The sequence below is a fragment of the Hypomesus nipponensis genome, chromosome 5, assembly GCF_054491055.1.
Source record: "Hypomesus nipponensis isolate SF chromosome 5, ASM5449105v1, whole genome shotgun sequence".
Lineage (NCBI taxonomy): Eukaryota > Metazoa > Chordata > Actinopteri > Osmeriformes > Osmeridae > Hypomesus > Hypomesus nipponensis.
The window spans coordinates 5,063,981-5,083,327 of NC_140365.1; the positions used below are offsets into that span (position 1 = coordinate 5,063,981).

Genomic DNA, 19,347 nt, shown 5'->3' on the forward strand with positions numbered 1-19,347 from the left:
TCTCTCTCTCTCTCTCTCTCTCTCTCTCTCTCTCTCTCTCTCTCTCTCTCTCTCTCTCTCTCTCTCTCTCTCTCTCTCTCTCTCTCTCTCTCTCTCTCTCTCTCTCTCTCTCTCTCTCTCTCTCTCTCTCTCTCTCTCTCTCTCTCTCTGTCTCTCTGTCTCTCTGTCTCTGTCTCTGTCTCTCTCTCTCTCTCTCTCTCTGTCTCTCTCTCGCGCTATTGTATTCTCCTGCTCCACTTTCTGCAAATGAACCCTCTTTGTAATTTGCGTAGATTAAGCTCTCGTTACACTCCTGTGTGTGTTGCGTCTGTGCCGGCGCTCTGAGCCCTCCTTGCTGCTGACAGTGACGGACAGCCCGTCAGCCCCCCCCCCCCCCCCGTCAGCATCCTCCCTCCGTCCGTCAGCCTCTTCGGGGGAAAGGTATGTCAAATAGAAATGTTCCTCGGAAGAGTAGGAATACGAGACCTGGTGTCTCGTGGTGCTTTCACGCGTCTGACGTGTGCGTCATTGTGAGACACCTTGAGGAAGCTGCCAGCTGTAAAATACCTTCCGGGTTGGATAAATACATTGACGAAGGGAGGTATTTCAACTTGACGTCGACACGGTAGTGACCCTGGCTTTCGTGAGGGGAGGAATGTGTCTTTTCCCGGCACCAGGACACACACAGCTCCATCCTGGTGATCCCTCTCCCCTGTCCTCCCGTCTGGAGGTCAGAGCCTGGGCCTGATCCTGCGCAGGGCCAGGACTGGCCTGCGTCAGGGGGGGATGTCAGGGGGGATGTCAGGGGGGATGTCAGGGGGCTCTCGGCCTCCCCGGGCCCGTGTGGAGGAGTGCTGGGACCTCTGACGTGTGTTTACTCTCACAGCCCGGGGATCACTCTTATCCCCTTCCAACCAGTCCACACAATCTCACCTCCCTCCCTCCCTCCCTCCCTCCCTCCCTCCCTCCCTCCCTCCCTCCCTCCCTCCCTCCCTCCCTCCCTCCCTCCCTCCCTCCCTCCCTCCCTCCCTCCCTCCCTCCCTCCCTCCCTCCCTCCCTCCCTCCCTCCCTCCCTCCCTCCCTCCTCTCCTCTCCTCTCCTCTCCTCTCCTCTCCTCTCCTCTCCTCTCCTCTCCTCTCCTCTCCTCTCCTCTCCTCTCCTCTCCTCTCCTCTCCTCTCCTCTCCTCTCCTCTCCTCTCCTCTCCTCTCCTCTCCTCTCCTCTCCTCTCCTCTCCTCTCCTCTCCTCTCCTCTCCTCTCCTCTCCTCTACTCTACTCTACTCTACTCTACTCTACTCTACTCTACTCTACTCTACTCTACTCTACTCTACTCTACTGTCTTGCCTGCGTCGGTGGACCAGCAGACCGGACCAAGCAGACTAGACCATTATCTGTAATTGCAGCGTGCTTCTTCCGGACGCTCCTGCCAGCTCCTCGTAAACTCTCCTCACCCCTGTGATCTGCAGAAGCACGAGCGCCTTGTTTATCCCCAACTATGCATCCTCTCCATCAGAGCGGCCGACACCAACTGTTTATAGAAGACGAAAGCCTACTAATCTTAAGGCATGCGCGCACACACGCACACACCCTGCTCATGTATAGTCCCTCATGTTAACAGGGGTGTTGGGTATTTAGTATGGGCAGCGCCGAGCACTTCTCTCTCATCTCATCACCCCTGGCGACCGTGACAAGACCTCCCTCGACCCCCCCCGTTGAGAAGCGCTGGTTCTCTGGGGCCTATGAGGCCCCCTTGCTTCCATAAAGACCTGGTCAGCGTGTCGTAAGACCCCGGCCCATGCTTCTAATTAGAACAACCCTCCTAACAGGGTCCACGCTCAGCATGCGGCTAGTCTACAGAGCCGGACACCTCTGCCCACCCCACCCCACCCGGGCAGACCAGACCAGGCCTGGCCGCCCCCTCCGGCCACGGCGGCCCTTTGACCTCTGGTGTTTACGTGCCGGGGGGGACATCACCTTTCTGAAGACCCCTCATCTGGTCTGTATTAAGCATCCTGGTTCGTAGAGTCAATTAACTGGGAATGTGAGAAATGGAGTTGGTTTAGATGGCTCGGTTGGTTTATGGCAATCCACTAAAGCAAAGACGGTTCACATTTATTACACAGCGCAATCCTGGTCGCGTGGTAAGAAAACCACATTGACACGGCAGGCACAGCCTTGCACACACCTGCTACCAAAGTTTCACTTCTGATTCATTTACTGGATTTGATCAACTGAAATACACATTCCTATCTATATCTAAATATGTGATATCTGTGTCGCTCACAAAAACGCACGCGTGCTGATATCTTGCACACGCAGGAAGGAACATGTTGCTGTTGACTGTTTCTCAACGACTTCCTTCCTGTCTTTCACGCCTTATTTTCGTTTGCTGCCGGAGAGCGAAAAAAGAAAGCGAGAGGCCACACCCACAGGAGAGGATGAGAGGGGGGGAAAACAACACAGTGTTGCCGCTTGTGACACACCTCACCAGCAGGCCCCTCCCCTCCACCCCCCAGGCATTAAGCAGGAGTGGATCACTCCACCCCCTGCCTCACGCACTGAGCCTCTCACAATGGTTTGGTCCACCTCAGCACTCCTCCACCCCTCCTCCACTCTGAGCCTTTTACACACCCCTCCCAGCCCCCACGCTCCTCCCTAAACACACCTTATGCTAATGTCCCGAGCTTTGCAGGAGCAGCAGCAGGCTCTGTTTACACTGCCACTCGACCACAGACGCTTCTCCCACTGGCCGCACACAACGCGCCAGAGTCCGCCTGCGAGCTCAAACCGTGGAGCGAAGGAGAGGAGCGCCGAGTGCTGGTTTTAGCGCGAGCGTGGGAGCGAGCGAGCGAGCGAGCGAGCGGCAGGGAGGAGTGCGGAGAGCTACAGGTTTTCTACTTTGCTCCGAGGCAAAGTAGACTTGTCATGGACTTCAGAGGAGGTGGTGAAAGAGAAGCAAAGAAGTAGAACATTTTGTTCTTAGTTTTGTTTGGGGGAAAAACCTCGGGCCACCCTTGCACACACCACTGCCTTTTCTGTGGAGAACAGGGGGAGGGAGATAAAAAAAAAAAATTGTTTTAAAAACATTCCAAACTTGGATACCCTGGAGTTGATATGTGTTAGCAGAGGACGACAACAACAGTGATTTTAAACAGGCAAAGGAGGACTTTGTCGAATCTTTCCCCACGCCACCTTTAGACTGAGAGAGCACACTCTACAGGTATTGCGCCTGGCTGTTGCTGTGCTATGCTGGAAAGCCCCCTGGGGACTAACACCAGAGCCCCTGTACCCGAGGGAGTCGTCTAGGCTGACACATTCTGAGCTTTTTCTCCCGGAGGAACTATGGAGTTTGACCTGCGAGACAGAGAGCCTTGCCTCTCCCCCGCTGCCTTCGTTAACCAGGTGCAGTACTCCAACATCCTGGAGGGGAGGTTCAAGCAGCTGCAAGGTAAGAGACGCGCACTCGCTGCCCCCGGTGGAGGGGAGGGGAGGTGAGGGGTTAACAGCCATCCTGCTGCCTTCGCAACCAGGAGTAAAGAACGAGGAAGAAGCTTAGAGCTCGTAATGAATTCGAGATTGTCGCGCCCCCACCAAGCTGAAAGGATCTAGTACTGTCTCGAGGAGCGCTGGCTGTTTTTAAGGGAGAGTGTAAAAAAAAGGTGTTTTTCCTCGAGGCTTCCTCCAGTCCCGCGTCCCCCGTTGCGTTCCAGAGGGACACGGGGAGAGATGGGCGTCCGCTAAGCTCCAGCCCCTGCCAGGCCACCTGGTCAGGAGGCCTCCTGCTCAGCGGGCCACCTGTCCCTCCCTATCCTATTACAACAACACAGGCCTCGGCCATGTGAGGCGCCAAGCACGGAAGTGGCCGTGGCCGTTGTGAGAGCGCACATGCTGTTGTTAGAGCGCACGTGCTCTGAGGCGCTCAGGTGAAACGAGCCCGTCGCTGGCTCACGTCATCGTTCAGATTCGAAGGACGGAATGATCCCATCTTGAGAATTCCCCGCCCCCCCCTCGCCAGTCACGAAATGTTACCAGTTTCGTTTCAGGAGCCTGCCGCCACTGTGGTTATCCCCTCTTTCAAGGAGAGGTTTTTTTGGGACGGGGGGGACGGGGGAGGTTGCTGTAATGAGCAGGTAACAGATCGTGGGGGGAATGTATGTTTGCTCGTCGTATCATGTGTAGTTAGAAGGCTTTATGTGGTTTGTGTAATCAGGTGTGTGCTGCTGAGCGCTGGGGCTCGCCAGTCATGGTCCACTAGGCAGGCGGGGGGGGGGGGGGGTGAGGGGCAGGCAGTCAACAGAGCGTACCAAGATCACAAACCGGTCCCCGTCCGTCCCCCCCTCGCTGTCTCAAAGATTTAACATACATCGTCTGGAGTAGAGAGCTTTCAAGGAGTTGACTCGCGGGGCAAGTCCACACACCCTCACGCGTCGCACATTCTTTCTTCTTTTGCTAACGATATTTCACCTCCCCGGTGAAGCAATCCGTCCAGTGTCACCGAGGGAGAGGGCAGGCTTTCAGGGTGATTTACTGCTTATCCTCATGGGTGTCATCACCCTAACTCCCCCTCAGCTCAGTCGCACACCCAGACAGTGTGTGTGTGTGTGTGTGTGTGTGCAGGTCTGTGTGAGATTTGTCCTCCCTCTAAAAAGACACTATGATCTTTCTCCTGGATAAGACCCACACACGAGATCCAATCATGTGTTCAAAGAAAGTCGAGACTTAATGCCATTGTTTGTGATCTTGCTCGAAACCCATTCCTGGCGGTGTGTCATGGTGGCGGTTGGCAGGGTCACCAGGGCTTAGTAACACAGCCTGCATCCTCATTCCCATGGTTCAACACAGGCCTAAGGTTATCTGATCAAATTCCACTCGATAACAAACAATACCCCTTATGCCCAGCGATGTGTGTGCCACAGTGAAAGTTCAGGCTGAGTCCGTGGTGTGTCTGCAGTCAGGAGGCTGGGTGAAGGGAGTCAGTGAGACTGCCTGGGCCTGCCAGTCATCGGGATGGAACAGAAGCCTAATCTCCTGACGTCTCCCTGTCAGACATGTAAGCCTCGCTCACGCTCGTGTGGTTTGAACTTGACGGGGGCCAAGCAAACCGTTTCCCAACAGTTCCTATGTCGTCTAGGTGAACCCAGGCAGGCACAAGTGGACACCTCTACCTGTCCTTGTGAAGGGATTCTAAAATGATCCTTGGTCCTTGATCGAGCTCGCTCCTCTCTAGCCTCTCCTCTCTTCTACCTTCGGGCTTAGCTCCCCACACACATGCTGACGACACGCGTCCCTCTCACACACACACATCTCTGTTGCGCACACTCGAACACACAGCAGTAATTCCGGTCTGACTGCCCTTGAGGTTCATTCTCAGCCTCGCTCGCTATGTTTTGTTCCTTTGTTCTCCCTGTCAGTCTGGAGACCCAGGAAGCTGTTGCGTTTGTAGGGACGGTAGTGAAATATCGAGGCGATGTTTCCACATGGTGTGGAACGCAGCACTAGCGCTCGCCTTGTTCCAGGGGTCATGTGACTGAATCCTTCTGGCTAACCAGTCATATCAGCATTATGACACATGACCCCCAAGTTAGCCTCAAGGGTCGTTTTAGACTCAAGGAGAAGTGAAACACACCCAGCTGGGTAGAGAAGAAACCCATCAAGGTGGGTGAATGTGTAAGCCTGTGTTTGGCTGACTGGCAGAGGGGAGCCTGTGATTGGCTGACTGCCTGAGGGGAGCCTGTGATTGGCTGACTGCCAGAGGGGAGCCGTTGAAGGGAGAAGGACGACCTCGGCCCTGCAGACCAGCACCTCCTCGGTCCTGGCCCTCTGTATACAACCAGGAAGAGCTAGCCCCCGTGGTGGATTTGCATAGCTAACGTTTTTGTGTAACTGCCCAACCTGCGACCTGTCTAGGCAGGAGAGACGGTAGCTGGTGAAGCAGTGTGGGATGATGTCAGCCTCTCCAGCTTCCTGTCTGTCCACCTTCTTCCTTTTATTCTTTTTTTTTTATGGACGAACGACGCTCGAGGCAGTTCTCAGAGGAATTAAAGTAACGACAACTGCTGATACCCGTTATCACGTCTCTGAGCTCTCTTATAATACCTGACAGAACCTTTTGCTTCTCCGGCAATAGACAGAGGCTTCCCTTTAGATCCTCGGTTACAGCAGGCCCAAATCTCCAGTTATTTATTCCAGTCCAGGCGGCCTATCAGGCCTGATTGGTGAGAGTTGGATCCTGGTCCGAAGGGTCAGTATCACTGGGGCCAGTCACCTCCCTGCCTTCTGTGTAAACACTGCTGTGTGCTTTAGCAGGGAGGGCAGCAAGGCAGCCATTAGCAGCGTGGCTCTAGTCAAACACAGGGGCAGCGGCGCACTAACCAAGAGCAGAAACCACTTGTCCGCTATGTCCTGTCAAGAGGCCGTCCAGGCAATACAGTAAGGAAGCGTTTGGAATGCAGCAGTTTAATAAAAAGGACCAAACACGCTGCAGACTGCAGCTAGCTTACCATGTACTGAGCTTAACTGCCAGGGATTGATAAGGAGTTTTTGAGTTGCCCAGGCAGATGAAACGAACGGAGGTCTCCAGGGTGTCTGTTGGCTCCGTTGGCGCTGATAAGGGTCATTCATTACACACCTGGGGGATTGATTTCACAATGTGTTCTCACTTAGTCACTCTTACTTTACCTCACCTATGTAGGTCAGCGTGATGAGGACAGAAGTGTGTGCGTGTGCTAAGGCAGACACACGGAGGCCTAAAGGTCATTCTTGTCACGGTCACCGATGAGATGTATGAAGAAAAGTCAAGCTAAGGGTCACCAGAAGTTTGATACCAAGGCATCCAATAATCACTGAGAGCAGTGACAGGACACGGTAACTCGTTCAGACTAGCTGTTTTCAAACGGCTCCACTCTCCCGATGCCCCCGTGTTAATCGTGACCTGGTGCAGCGTTGGTGCAGCGTTGGAGCCACCGGGGGTGAGCGGTTAAGGAACTCGAGAGCTGTCCTCGTCCTCGCTGTCCACGTCCTAGACTTGCTACAGGCTCGAGCATTTAGTTCCTCTACTTTATTTAAGGAGGTGAATGGGCGCTTGTGGAGATCCATGTCCTTCTGTGGGTCATGTTTCGGGTCTGGTAGCAGACTCTGAATTGGCTATAGTAACTCTATACTACTAAGCTTCCTGTTGAAAGCACTGGGTCTAAAGGCCTGAAGGTCCATATTCCCATTTCCAAGTGGATTACCATGACCGTACATGCATAATACCTTTATCAATACCGTTGTTGTTGACACAGCTTGACTATTATTTACTGATTTCTACTTGGAGAAAGTAGCGCAACGGTGCAGTTTCCAGGGCTCCGGGGGCAATTAGAGGCTTCCTGTTCACACTGGGTGAGTGTCCAGATGTTATGGCTGAAGGCAGGGGTGCGTCTGTCTGCAGACCCCCCCCCTCCCTCCCCTCGTTATCAGGAGCAGCTGCAGGTGGCCTGGGGGGGAGGGGACCCCTGACTGGGTCCACCTTCCCCAGCCAGCAGCCTGGCTACATACACTGGCCCTCCTACTCCTGCTCTCCTGTGGGCGTCTCTGATCCATGAAACCCAATCAAAAACCTTTATTTATTTATATATATAAATGTCACAGTGCCTGACGTGCTCATACCGCTTGCCAACTCACCCCGTCAGTCCCGCTGTCAACGGAGATGTTTGAGTCTTTCGCCCTGTCTTTTACGATCCCCTCTCTATCTGTTTACCTCCTCTGCCCTTTTTACGTGCGTTTACCCCGGAGAGTGCTGGCTCCAGATCAAGCGACGTGCCCAATTAGTTTTTACACTTTAAGCCCACAAACCGAGCGTCTAAAATAACCAGCGTCACACATGGCCAGACCGGCCTCGCCTGCTCCTGCTCTCTCGAGTCTTGTCCAGAGCATGGGCGTTTTGTTATTGTAGCGTATGTTTGTCGCTGCGTCTTGTCCTCCCTGCAGACTGAGCTCTCATTTACGCTCTGATTCCGCTGTGTTGTGACCTGCTGCACTGAGGCGATGCAGCCCTCTTGCTCTGGTGTCCTTGGCTTAACCCAGAGAACAGGTTACTCTGTTCTAACACAGAGGAGTATTATGTGTGTGTGTGTGTGTGTGTGTGTGTGTGTGTGTGTGTGTGTGTGTGTGTGTGTGTGTGTGGAATAATCACCCAGAGAATTTATATTCTGTCCCATTCTGACCCATCGTTCCTTTCCTGGGTGGATATTTTTGGGAGCGCCAGGCACATTTGAGTGTGTGTGTGTGTGTGTATTTCACCTCAGAAGTATTGAGCTCATCTCTGGTATTGGGCCTCTGTGTCTCTTCTGGGTACTTTCAGGAGGCTTCTGATTGGCCTCTTTTTATAGTCCTTTGTGTGCTGCAGGTGCTGCAGGCACTGTCGACCTGCCATCTTCTGACATGGACAGAACAGGGGGTGAAAAAGGGGTGACATCATCCGCTTGGCGAGGAAGTGAGAGACGGTTTGGAACCGCAGATGGGAAAGCCCCTCTGTGTAAAAAACTACGCTGTTTGTGTCATCGCGAGCGCCTGTTTGATACATTTCTGGAGATAAACGCTTCCTGTGTGTGTGTGTGTTAATGAGTACCTTGACTGGGCTGTAATCACAGGCTGGCTGGAAGCAGCTGGAGGGGGGCTGGCTGGCTGGGGAGGCAGCGCCTGCCCTCCCGTTTGGTGCTCAGAGACAGACCTGCACGGCCACTTGGCCTCGTGACGTGGGGGCCAACAGTCACCCTTCACGACACCACAACCCCCGTCGCTGGGCTTAGGCTGCTCCGTCACAGCCAAGTTCTCCTCCCTCCTCCTCCTCACCTCCTTCCTCCTCCTCACCTCCCTCCTCCTTACCTTCCTCCTCCTTACCTTCCTCCTCCTCACCTCCCTCCTCCTCCTCACCTCCCTCCTCCTCACCTCCCTCCTCCTCACCTCCCTCCTCCTCACCTCCCTCCTCCTCACCTCCCTCCTCCTCACCTCCCTCCTCCTCACCTTCCTCCTCCTCACCTTCCTCCTCCTCACCTCACCTCCCTCCTCCTCCTCACCTCCCTCCTCCTCACCTCCCTCCTCCTCACCTTCCTCCTCCTCACCTCCCTCCTCCTTACCTTCCTCCTCCTCACCTCCCTCCTCCTCACCTCCCTCCTCCTCACCTCCCTCCTCCTCACCTCCCTCCTCCTCACCTTCCTCCTCCTCACCTCCCCTCACCTTGGTCCTAGCGCAGAGTTGACTCCAGCACAGGGTGGCTCTCTGTTTCCACGTGTCCTCACTTGTCCTCGCACACTGTCTGCTTGAACACAGGATAAGACCTTTTGAAAGTTAAACGTCGCTGCTCTGAACGGTCACAAAGACTGACAATAATGGGGCTTTACTTCAGAAGACAAGTAAAGCCCCAACAGCTACTACATACAGTCGTAGGGTTGACTTTCCCCACACAGAGGAATAGTCCAATCAAACTCGGTGTGTTTGTCTGAAAGGCACCGCGTTCTTTATGGGTTGATTGGTTTGTCAGGTGAAATGTGAGGGCCTCTGTCCTAGACCAGGAGTGCTTTCAGAGACGGATGAAAGCATAAGGGCAGGGTTGGCTGGTGGAGTCATTAGATTAGTCACATCTGTCAGAACTCTCACAACCCTCTCCACTTGGCTGCCACAGACCATCCATAGAATAGGGCTTTTGTAGGCTTTTTCTCTCTCCCTCCCTCCTTCTCTCTTTCTCTCCATCCCTCCATATCTCTCTCCTCTCTCTTTCTCCCCCTCTCTCTCTCTCCCTGATGAGACATTGGCGCAGAAGGGAAGAACTGTGCCAACATTGCATTGGACCAGGCAGAAGACGTTGTGTACGCAGCAGCACTCTCTTTCTGTCAATAAGCAACAGTGCCGGTCGTCACCCGCAGACCGTGGGTCGCGCGGCCCGACCAAGATCAGCCTGGGAACGGCTGGAGAGAGGGCTCCAGGCGGAGAGGTGGATCTGACTCGTTCAGGTGGAGTTCCTGAGGTGGAGCGGCCTCTTCGGTGGAGCGGAGGAGGCCAGGCACCACCTGACTGGAAGCAGGCCGCGGGGCGACGCCCCACTGCACAGATGGGATCTGGGATCGTCGGGTGGACTGACACCACCTCGAGGAAGAGTAAAGATGTGTCGTCGTCCGACGCACGTCACCCCCGGGGCCACACCCACGAGGAGGCTGTGAGGGTGCGGCCCGGCGTGCTGTCCTCCCCAGGGCCCTAATGCCCCCTGTCCCCGGGATGGCACCAATCTTAAGACGCCGTTGGCTCTGGCGGTGACTTTGAACTTTGAATGATGTCATCATGAACACTTAGGTGTGTGTGTGTGTGTTGTATGGGTCCATCAGTTGCATGGCTTCAGTCCCTGCGGGCTCAGCCTGTAGGACAAACACAGATGCAGGATAAACAGTGGCGGCATACCTGCCTGGATTACCCTGTTTAGATCCTCATCATTGTCATCAGGCCAGCAGAGATGCCATCAGGCTGGCTGAGGAGGGTTCAATTGTAGCACGCCTGCCTCTAATATGCCGTGGAAACCACACAGGAACCATTCCAGAGAAGTAATACTATAGCCTGGGGCAGAACAAGCTGTCCTAATGTCTGTTTGCTCACAGACATTACATTCTCGGAAGACGGGTGTGTTTGTGTGTTTAGTATGACGGCGAGCAAACACAATATGTGTGTCCCGTGTTCGTCTCCGGCCCTGTCATTAGGGAGCCGGGACGAGGAGGCAGCCTGGACGAGGAGGCAGCCTGGATGAGGAGGCAGCCTGGATGAGGAGGCAGCCTGGACGAGGAGGCAGCCTGGACGAGGAGGTAGCCTGGACGAGGAGGCAGCCTGGACGAGGAGGCAGCCTGGACGAGGAGGCAGCCTGGACGAGGAGGCAGCCTGGACGAGGAGGCAGCCTGGACGAGGAGGCAGCCTGGACGAGGAGGCAGCCTGGACGAGGAGGCAGCCTGGACGAGGAGGCAGCCTGGACGAGGAGGCAGCCTGGACGAGGAGGCAGCCTGGACGAGGAGGCAGCCTGGACGAGGAGGCAGCCTGGGTTTTGTCGTTTCCCCCGACTCGTCTTCTTCCTCCTCCTCCTTCTCTGCCTCCTTAGGGCCAGGTGCTGTCACGACACGACCAGGCATCAGGAGGAATGTCTCCCCACCCCCTGCCTTCCCTCGTTGACCAGCCTCACCCTGCAGCTCCCTCTCCTTCCCTAACCCTCCAGGGCTCTCAACCAACCGTCTTCCTCTTTGTCCCAGTACCGTCTGGGGAAAAAAGTTTTGAAAGGTTGAAGAGATATTGTCATGAATGATTTCAATCAAAGGTTTTTGAAAAAAAAAATCAAAAACGAGTTTGGCAATGGTTTCGAAAGGTATGAAAAAAGGTTTTGAAAGGTTGAAAGACTATTTGCGATTTATTTTCCAAAATAGATTTGCATCATTGATGAGGACTCTACCGTACTCTCCCTCCCCCCACGCTCTCCCTCCCCCACTCTCTCTCTCCCTCCCCCACTCTCTCTCTCCCTCCCCCACTCTCTCTCTCCCTCCCCCCACGCTCTCCCTCCCCCCACGCTCTCCCTCCCCCACGCTCTCCCTCCCTTCTGCCAGGAAAGGTAACCTCATGCTTGGAGGGAACCACCTGCTATTTGTGTGCTCGAAAGAAGAAGTGAGAGTAAGACTGCTGTTGCCTGTACCAGTGTGTGTGTGTGTGTGTGTGTGTGTGTGTGTGTGTGTGTGTGTGTGTGTGTGTGTGTGTGTGTGTGTGTGTGTGTGTGTGTGCGTGTGTGCGTGTGCGCGTGTGCGTGCGTGCTCCCTTTGCCAGTGTCGGTCTGGTGGCTGCAGAGTGTGTGGGAGGGTGACACGGTAGATGTTTTAATAAAGATCCACTGGCAGGTCAGCCGTGTCCTCCCATTAGGACTGAGGTGAAACAGAGGTTTCCCATGGTGCTGTGCTGTGCAGTCTCGAGCCTCATTTGGGGTGCTGTACTGTGCTGTGCCATCACCCAGATCACCTCGAGAGCTGACAAGTCAATAGGAAGTGTTTGCGCGCGTGGAGATGAAGGCTGTGGCCAGGTGGCGGGGCATCGAGAGAAGGCTGTGTTCTTCCTGGAGCTCAGATAAAAGCCCCACAATCTGTGCCTCCTTTATCTCGCTCGCTATTGTGCTCTCACTATCTCTCTTTCTCTCCAGCCATTCTGTTTCTCACTTTTCTTTTCTTTCTTTTTTTTTCGTGCTTTTGCTTTGAAGTTCTTTTACAGGTGTGTGTGTGTGTGTGTGTGGGGGTATTGGACAGGCCTAAATCCTTGCAAATTTGTGCTTGTGTGCCTGCTTGTGAGTTCAGGTCATAACCGTCAAGAGATACCCATCTCTCTCTCCCTCCTTTTGATCTGCCGCAGTGTCAAAATGTTACGTGTTGCCATGACACACTCTCTCTCTCTCTCTGTCTGTCTTTTCTCTGTCTCTCTCTTTCTGTCTCTCTCTCTCGTCTCATTTTTCCTTCACTCTGCTTCCTGTTCTCTTTGCCCTTTCTCCATCCCTCCCTCTATCCCTGTCCTCCCTCCCTGTCCCTCTCTCTCTCCCTGACCTCCATCCCTCTCTCCCTCCCTCTCCCTGTCCTCCACCCTCTGCCTCCCTCCCTCCCTCTCCCTGTCCTCCTCCCTCTGCCTCTTCACGGTCAAGCCCCGAGGCGGCCTCACAGGAGACGGCAGAGAGACAGAGGGAAAGACGGAGGGAGAAACAGAGCCGGAGAAAGTTATACTCCCTAATTGTTCAACAAGCGCATGAAATCCAGTCCGCCCAAGCTCTGAGGCTCCTCGTGGGTCAAAGGAAAGGTCACCTTGAGATATAGAATTGTACTCACCTGAAGTTACAGTGAGCTGTAGCTGCAGGAATTTGTGTGGGCTTCGGTCTCATAGTCTATAGAGACCGACAGGAACTCTGGGTTCACACTAACGTCACATCATTTTTTTGGGGGGGTGTTTTTATTTTTTTTAAGTGGTTCTTTTGATGATTGTGTGTATTCATAACTGTTCTGTAATCCAGATCGTTTTAGGCGTGGCTCTGACACATTTGTGGTGTCACATTTGTGGTGTCACATGCTGTGGTTTCACATGCTGTGGTGTCACAGTGCCTGTGTTAATAGGAAGGCTATTGATAGTGGTGATGAGCAGCATTGTTGTGTTAAGGCAGTCACAGTATGTGCTCCTCATAAGAACCTGTTGTCGGTTGAGAGACTATGATGATGACACACTGCTATCACAGCCTTTCCTGCAACCGTTGAACTCGTCGTGCTGCAATTTCCTCTGTATCAACAGTTCTCTCTGTCCAGTGTCTTTAATGCGTGTTAGGTTTGTTTATACAGCATGCCTTCAAGGTCAGCTGGATACCAGACCAGGGGGATTAGACAGTGGAGGTGTGTTTCTCTGTGTTTGGATACAGAATGCTGTTAACCCCCCCCATCCCCCCCACCCCCCACACACACCCCGTCAGCCATTCTGAGAATTCTTGAATGCTTTGGAACGTTGTAGAACACTCCGGAACATCCAGTCACTCTGTTTTCAGTTGGTCTTTGTGTTCCGCAGTCCTCAAAGGTGTACTCTCTCCACCAGACAATTAGCTGGTGCATTGATGTCTGCCGCCAACTGTAGAAAATATGAACTTTGTAAGATGATTAGCTAACAAATGATTAATCATATACTCTGTACTCTGCACTCTGGGTAACTGATCAATCTGAGGTGACAAAGAGCCCCAACAGGGTTTCAACTGGGTGGATATCCTGAGCAGAGCTATCAGGTCTGTGTCGTGTTCATCCGGGCTCTAACTACATGTCTGCTACAGGCAGCTACGCGTCTGTTGTGTTGTCCAGTGTCGTCCTGTCCTTCTCAAAGAGTCAGTGTTCGCTTTGCCCTTCTCTCTCTCACATCCCGACTGCTTCCTTCCACTGGTGTATGTCACCGTGACCTGGTTCTGTCTCTCTCTCTCTCTCTGGAATCATTTGTACCAGCCTAGTTCTTTAATCTACAGCTGAGCTGTTTATTTACCAACACGGTGGCACTGGGGATGGCCTTGGCTGACTGTGTCGAGGTGATGCAGAGAGAGGTGAGGTTTAGATCGCCCTGGCTTGGACACCGTTACTAGACTTGGACGCTGTCATGCTCAAGGTTGCCAGATCCAGGCAAGAACCGCCTCACATGGGGGAGTTAACCCTCTTCTATCCTTACTAAGATAACAACAGACAGTTTGTGTAACTCAAGCATACACATGCACCACAGACATGCACATAGCCTTTGCACTTTAGTCGTCTTAAGGCATTTTTCCTGATAAACTGGGTGAGTGGTCTGTTGCTTAACCCATCCGCCTTAACAAGCAGGCAGATTCACAGCCCAGGAATTCAGTTTATTCCTTAATTGCTCTTTTTTTAATCTCCACTTTTCTGATTTATTGACTTTGAAAGCTCTTTTTTCAAATCCAGCTTAGTCTCAGTGAACCACAGTGTCCATCCAACTACACATGTTCCAGAGATGTGTGTGTGTGTGTGTGTGTGGTAATTGGGCTGTTTTTCAGCTGATCCCCTGGTTAACATCAAGGGAAGAGTGTCACAACCTGTGTTTGTGTGTGTCCTGTTGGCCCCAGAGGAATGTCCCTGGAAGAGAGTCGGCCCTCAGATCTCATACCGCCCCTCCTTCTAGTTCATATAGACACAGACGACTTGTCAATGTCATGCGTTATCACGTCACTAGGATCAGGGTGTCACCTTGTAAAACTAGTTTAGGATCTTTTTCCTCAGATGAGGAATACCTCTATTATCATGTGACGCTTGTGCCACCGTGGCAAAATGGGGAGTTCATTTTGGTTTAACGACCAGGGCAAGGCCACAGTACTGTTATCCTCTTGGGTTTCAAGTATCTACTCTTGATAAGAAACCTAATTAAAAGGTAGTCTAATCCTGCGTACTTAAGAGGCCACCCATTACAATCATCGAGGGGCTGCAGCTCACAGCTTGACAGGCCTTTTTGGTCTTCATCATCAAGGAGGCTATTGAACGCGTAGGACTAGCGGTCTAAAATAAGCACACACTGTATGGAACAATATGGTTTGAAGTGCATGTCATTCACCAGAGGGTTTTCAACTGAACTTGAGCCCTCCCTAGCCTGAGGTTTCGATAGCGTCAGGGCACCTTCCAATGGCTTCTCACCTCTCTCACTCCCGGTAACCCTGAGCGAGAGAGAACTCACCTGGGTCTGATCCTGGTCTCCTGACCGCTGACTACCTTCCTGCCTGCCCACCTGCCTTTCCTCCTGGCCTCCACTCTCCTCCTGGCCTCCACTCTCCTCCTGTCCTCCTCTCCTCCTCCCCTCCCCTCTCCTCCCCTCTCCTCTCCTCTCCTCCCCTCTCCTCCACTCTCCTCCACTCTCCTCCCCTCCCCTCTCCTCCCCTCTCCTCTCCTCTCCTCCCCTCCCCTCTCCTCCTCTCCTCCCCTCCCCTCCCCTCCCCTCTCCTCTCCTCTCCTCCTGGGCCTCTGCTCTGAACTAACCCATTAGCGTTTGATTGAAAGGCTCCTCCAGCAGGCAGAGGGGGGCTTCCTTAAACCTTGCAAAGTGGCCTCCTAATCCCTCAAGTACGACCATAAATCAGCTCAGGATTACCGGTGCTCTGCCACGAGGCCAGCTGCTCCTCTCTCCGGCCAGCCCAGAGTGGCCACCACCACAGTTGCCCAGTCATTCAGTCCCCATATCACCCGTCAGTCTGGCCCATCTACCAGAATACGCCACCCACCTCTAAGAATCCCAGAGAATCTATAAAGAATATATTGCCAAGTCTGCCTGACTTCAGATCAGGGAGTTCTCCTTATCTGCTGTCCTACTTCTCTCCCATCCCCCACCTCCCTGCCTCTTGTCCTCGCCCCCTGCCCCAGCGTGGGGCAGCCGTCCTGGGCACAGGTTAGGAATCAGCCTCAGCCTCGTGGCCCTGGGGCTCCAGGGAGGAGCTGTGAGTCAGCAGGTTGTCTTGCCGGCTTCATGTCTCTTCACCAGCCGTTACCTTCGACGCCCATCGCTCTCTGGTTTGGTTTAATGCGAGACCTGACCCTTGCCTCCGGGGCTAATAATAGCCTTGAGTAGCTTATAGACGAGGCGGTATCGCGACACACACTCAACCTCGACATTTCCTGCTGTTTGGCAGTGGATATGTTCTTATCTCATGTCTTCTTTAATGTCCCACCGCTGAGGGAAGTGTGTGTGTGTGAGGGTGTGGGCTCGTGCCGGGAGAGATAACAGCCCCTCAGACCGCAGTGTTTTCCCCTCTCAGACTAGATCATGCTCTCCTGCAGCCCTGTGTCCTGGAAATGAGGTCACCTCGTTAGGAGGCAGGTTTAGCTTCTTACTTCCTGGCTCCATATGTCTGTGCTGCCGCCACCGGCTGCAGCTTAATGCATTGTGTCCCGGCCACCCCGTCCTCCCTTAGCGCAGGAACGTCCGTCCCCTCCGACCCATCGCCAGTCCCCCCAGCAGGGCACCGTCGATCGAAGCCGCCCAGATCCCTCACCTGGGGGGGCATTTGTTTCGTGAGAGGTCGGCCGTGCTGCCGTCCAGACACGGCGGGAGGCCTGGTCAGCAGAGCGATCGCTCACCCCCCCCCAACCCCCCACCCACCTCTGTCAGTCAGCTTTTAGGCTGGGGGGCTGAGAACTCTCTGCTAAGCTGTCAATTCAATGATCCCAATGAGCTCATGGCATAGCTCATCTGAGAAATGGTCCGCGTCACACCGGGTCTCTGGTCCACATGATTTACTGGCGTCGTAATCAGTCTGGGCTCGGGAGTGATTGAGGGTCTGTAATAGGGGCTGGAAGTGTTTATAGACAGGATGGTTATTGGAGGAGAACTTAATTGGAATATCGGGCAACGATGATGACTTAACACGATCACAGTCCGGCAGGAAGCTGGGGCTGCCTTGTGATTGGTGGACCCTTGCTAACCGCCCCTCCTCTCTCTCTCTCTGTCTCTCTGTCTCTCTCTCTCTCTCTCTCTCTCCTCCCTGCAGATGAGCGTGAGGCGGTGCAGAAGAAGACCTTCACCAAGTGGGTGAACTCCCACCTGGGCCGCGTCACCTGCCGCATAGGAGACCTCTACACTGACCTGCGGGATGGACGCATGCTCATCCGCCTCCTGGAGGTGCTGTCTGGGGAGCAGCTGGTCAGTACCTCATCCTCTCCGCCCTGACCTGGCCCTGGCGCTGGGCCTGAAAGTCTCCCTGACCTGACCCTGAGCCTGAGCCTGGCCCTGGCCCTGACAGTCTCCCTGACCTGACCCTGAGCCTGAGCCTGGCCCTGGCCCTGACAGTCTCCCTGACCTGACCCTGAGCCTGAGCCTGGCCCTGGCCCTGACAGTCTCCCTGACCTGACCCTGAGCCTGAGCCTGGCCCTGGCCCTGACAGTCTCCCTGACCTGACCCTGAGCCTGAGCCTGGCCCTGGCCCTGACAGTCTCCCTGACCTGACCCTGAGCCTGAGCCTGGCCCTGGCCCTGACAGTCTCCCTGACCTGACCCTGAGCCTGAGCCTGGCCCTGGCCCTGACAGTCTCCCTGACCTGACCCTGAGCCTGAGCCTGGCCCTGGCCCTGACAGTCTCCCTGACCTGACCCTGAGCCTGAGCCTGGCCCTGGCCCTGACAGTCTCCCTGACCTGACCCTGAGCCTGAGCCTGGCCCTGGCCCTGACAGTCTCCCTGACCTGACCCTGAGCCTGAGCCTGGCCCTGACAGTCTCCCTGACCTGACCCTGAGCCTGAGCCTGGCCCTGGCCCTGACAGTCTCCCTGACCTGACCCTGAGCCTGAGCCTGGCCCTGACAGTCTCCCTGACCTGACCCTGAGCCTGAGCCTGGCCCTGGCCCTGACAGTCTCCCTGACCTGACCCTGACTTGCTGGTCATCTGGTTTTAGCGGCAGCTGATGATGAAACTCTTATTTCTGCTTTCTCCCGTTCTTCCTCTTTGAGTTTACTCCTCTCTGCCAACACACTGTCTTACCTACGGTACATAACTCCCCCCCTCTCTCTCTTAATGAGCTCTCCCCTCCTCCTTGACGCCCTGTCTCCCCTCTCCCTCCCCCAGCCGAAGCCCACCAAGGGCCGCATGCGTATCCACTGCCTGGAGAACGTGGACAAGGCCCTGCAGTTCCTCAAGGAGCAGAAGGTGCACCTGGAGAACATGGGCTCCCACGACATTGTGGACGGAAACCACCGCCTCACCCTCGGCCTCATCTGGACCATCATCCTACGCTTCCAGGTAACGTCCTGGCTGCCACACTGGCTCTCAATTTGTCTCTCGCTCTCTCTCTCTCTCGTGCTCTCTCTCTCTCTCGTGCTCTCTCTTTCTCTCGCTCTTTCTCTCTCTCTCTCTCGCTCTCTCTCTTTTCAACATTGCTCTTTATTTATTTATCTTTCTGTATTTCTCTCTTGATCTCTTGCATCATCTCTCCTTTCTTTCACTTTTTGCTCTCTCTTTCTCTCCCTCCTCCCTCTCTCTCTCTCTCTCTCTCTCTCCACCTGGCATCTGGACCTCAGGTCCCTGCTTGTCCTCAGGCCTCAGGCGAACCACTATGAATGGAAGCAATTAACTGCTAGGCTGTGTTTTTCAGGGCTGACTCTGCTCTCGTAATATCCTCGTAATACTCTGATATAATTTCTGAACTCAATTTGTCTCACCAAGGACACAATTAATATTAGGACCCGTCAGCTGTTTCCCCTCCATCGCTGGTGAATCCGCGTAAATCTCCGCCCCTGTGCAGAATGACAAGATAATGTTTGTGATTCATGTAATCAATGCCGAGCAATGTTTAATTAGCCGAGCCGGGTGCTGCGTTGGAGTGTTAAGTGGGCCTGTGTCTGTGTGACTGAGCGGAGCTCTCGTCCTCCTGCTAACAGATCCAGGACATCAGCGTGGAGACCGGGGACAACAAGGAGAAGAAGTCTGCCAAAGAAGCCCTGCTGCTCTGGTGCCAGATGAAGACTGCAGGGTGAGGGGGGAGGAGGGGAGGGAGGGAGGGAGGGAGGGAGGGAGGGAGGGAGGGAGGGAGGGAGGGAGGGAGGGAGGGAGGGAGGGAGGGAGGGAGGGAGGGAGGGAGGGAGGGAGGGAGGGAGGGAGGGAAGAGGTGGGGAGGGGAGGGGAGGGGAGGGGGAGAGGTGGGGAGAGGTGGGGAGGGGAGGGGGAGAGGAGAGGTGGGGAGGGAAGAGGAGAGGTGGGGAGGGGAGGGGAGGGGGAGAGGTGGGGAGGGAAGGGAAGAGGAGAGGTGGGGAGGGAAGAGAGGTGGGGAGGGAAGAGGAGAGGTGGGGAGGGAAGAGGAGAGGAGAGGTGGGGAGGGACAGCAGTGTCCCTCCCCA

The 19,347-nt window shown here is 54.5% G+C and overlaps 1 protein-coding gene across 3 annotated transcripts in view; it reads left to right on the forward strand.

Annotated features, from left to right (window-relative positions):
- Window positions 1–19,347, forward strand: part of sptbn2 (spectrin, beta, non-erythrocytic 2) — a 54,328-nt gene that overhangs the window by 13,560 nt on the left and 21,421 nt on the right. For 2 of the 3 annotated variants that reach the window (XM_084697570.1, XM_084697571.1), the window contains exons 3-5: window positions 17,017–17,168; window positions 18,080–18,253; window positions 18,892–18,983. In XM_084697570.1, coding sequence (XP_084553696.1) covers window positions 17,017–17,168; window positions 18,080–18,253; window positions 18,892–18,983 — 418 coding nt within the window. Of the gene's footprint in view, window positions 1–3,315; window positions 3,427–17,016; window positions 17,169–18,079; window positions 18,254–18,891; window positions 18,984–19,347 lie in introns of all 3 variants that reach the window. The other variant, XM_084697572.1, reaches the window with a different exon arrangement.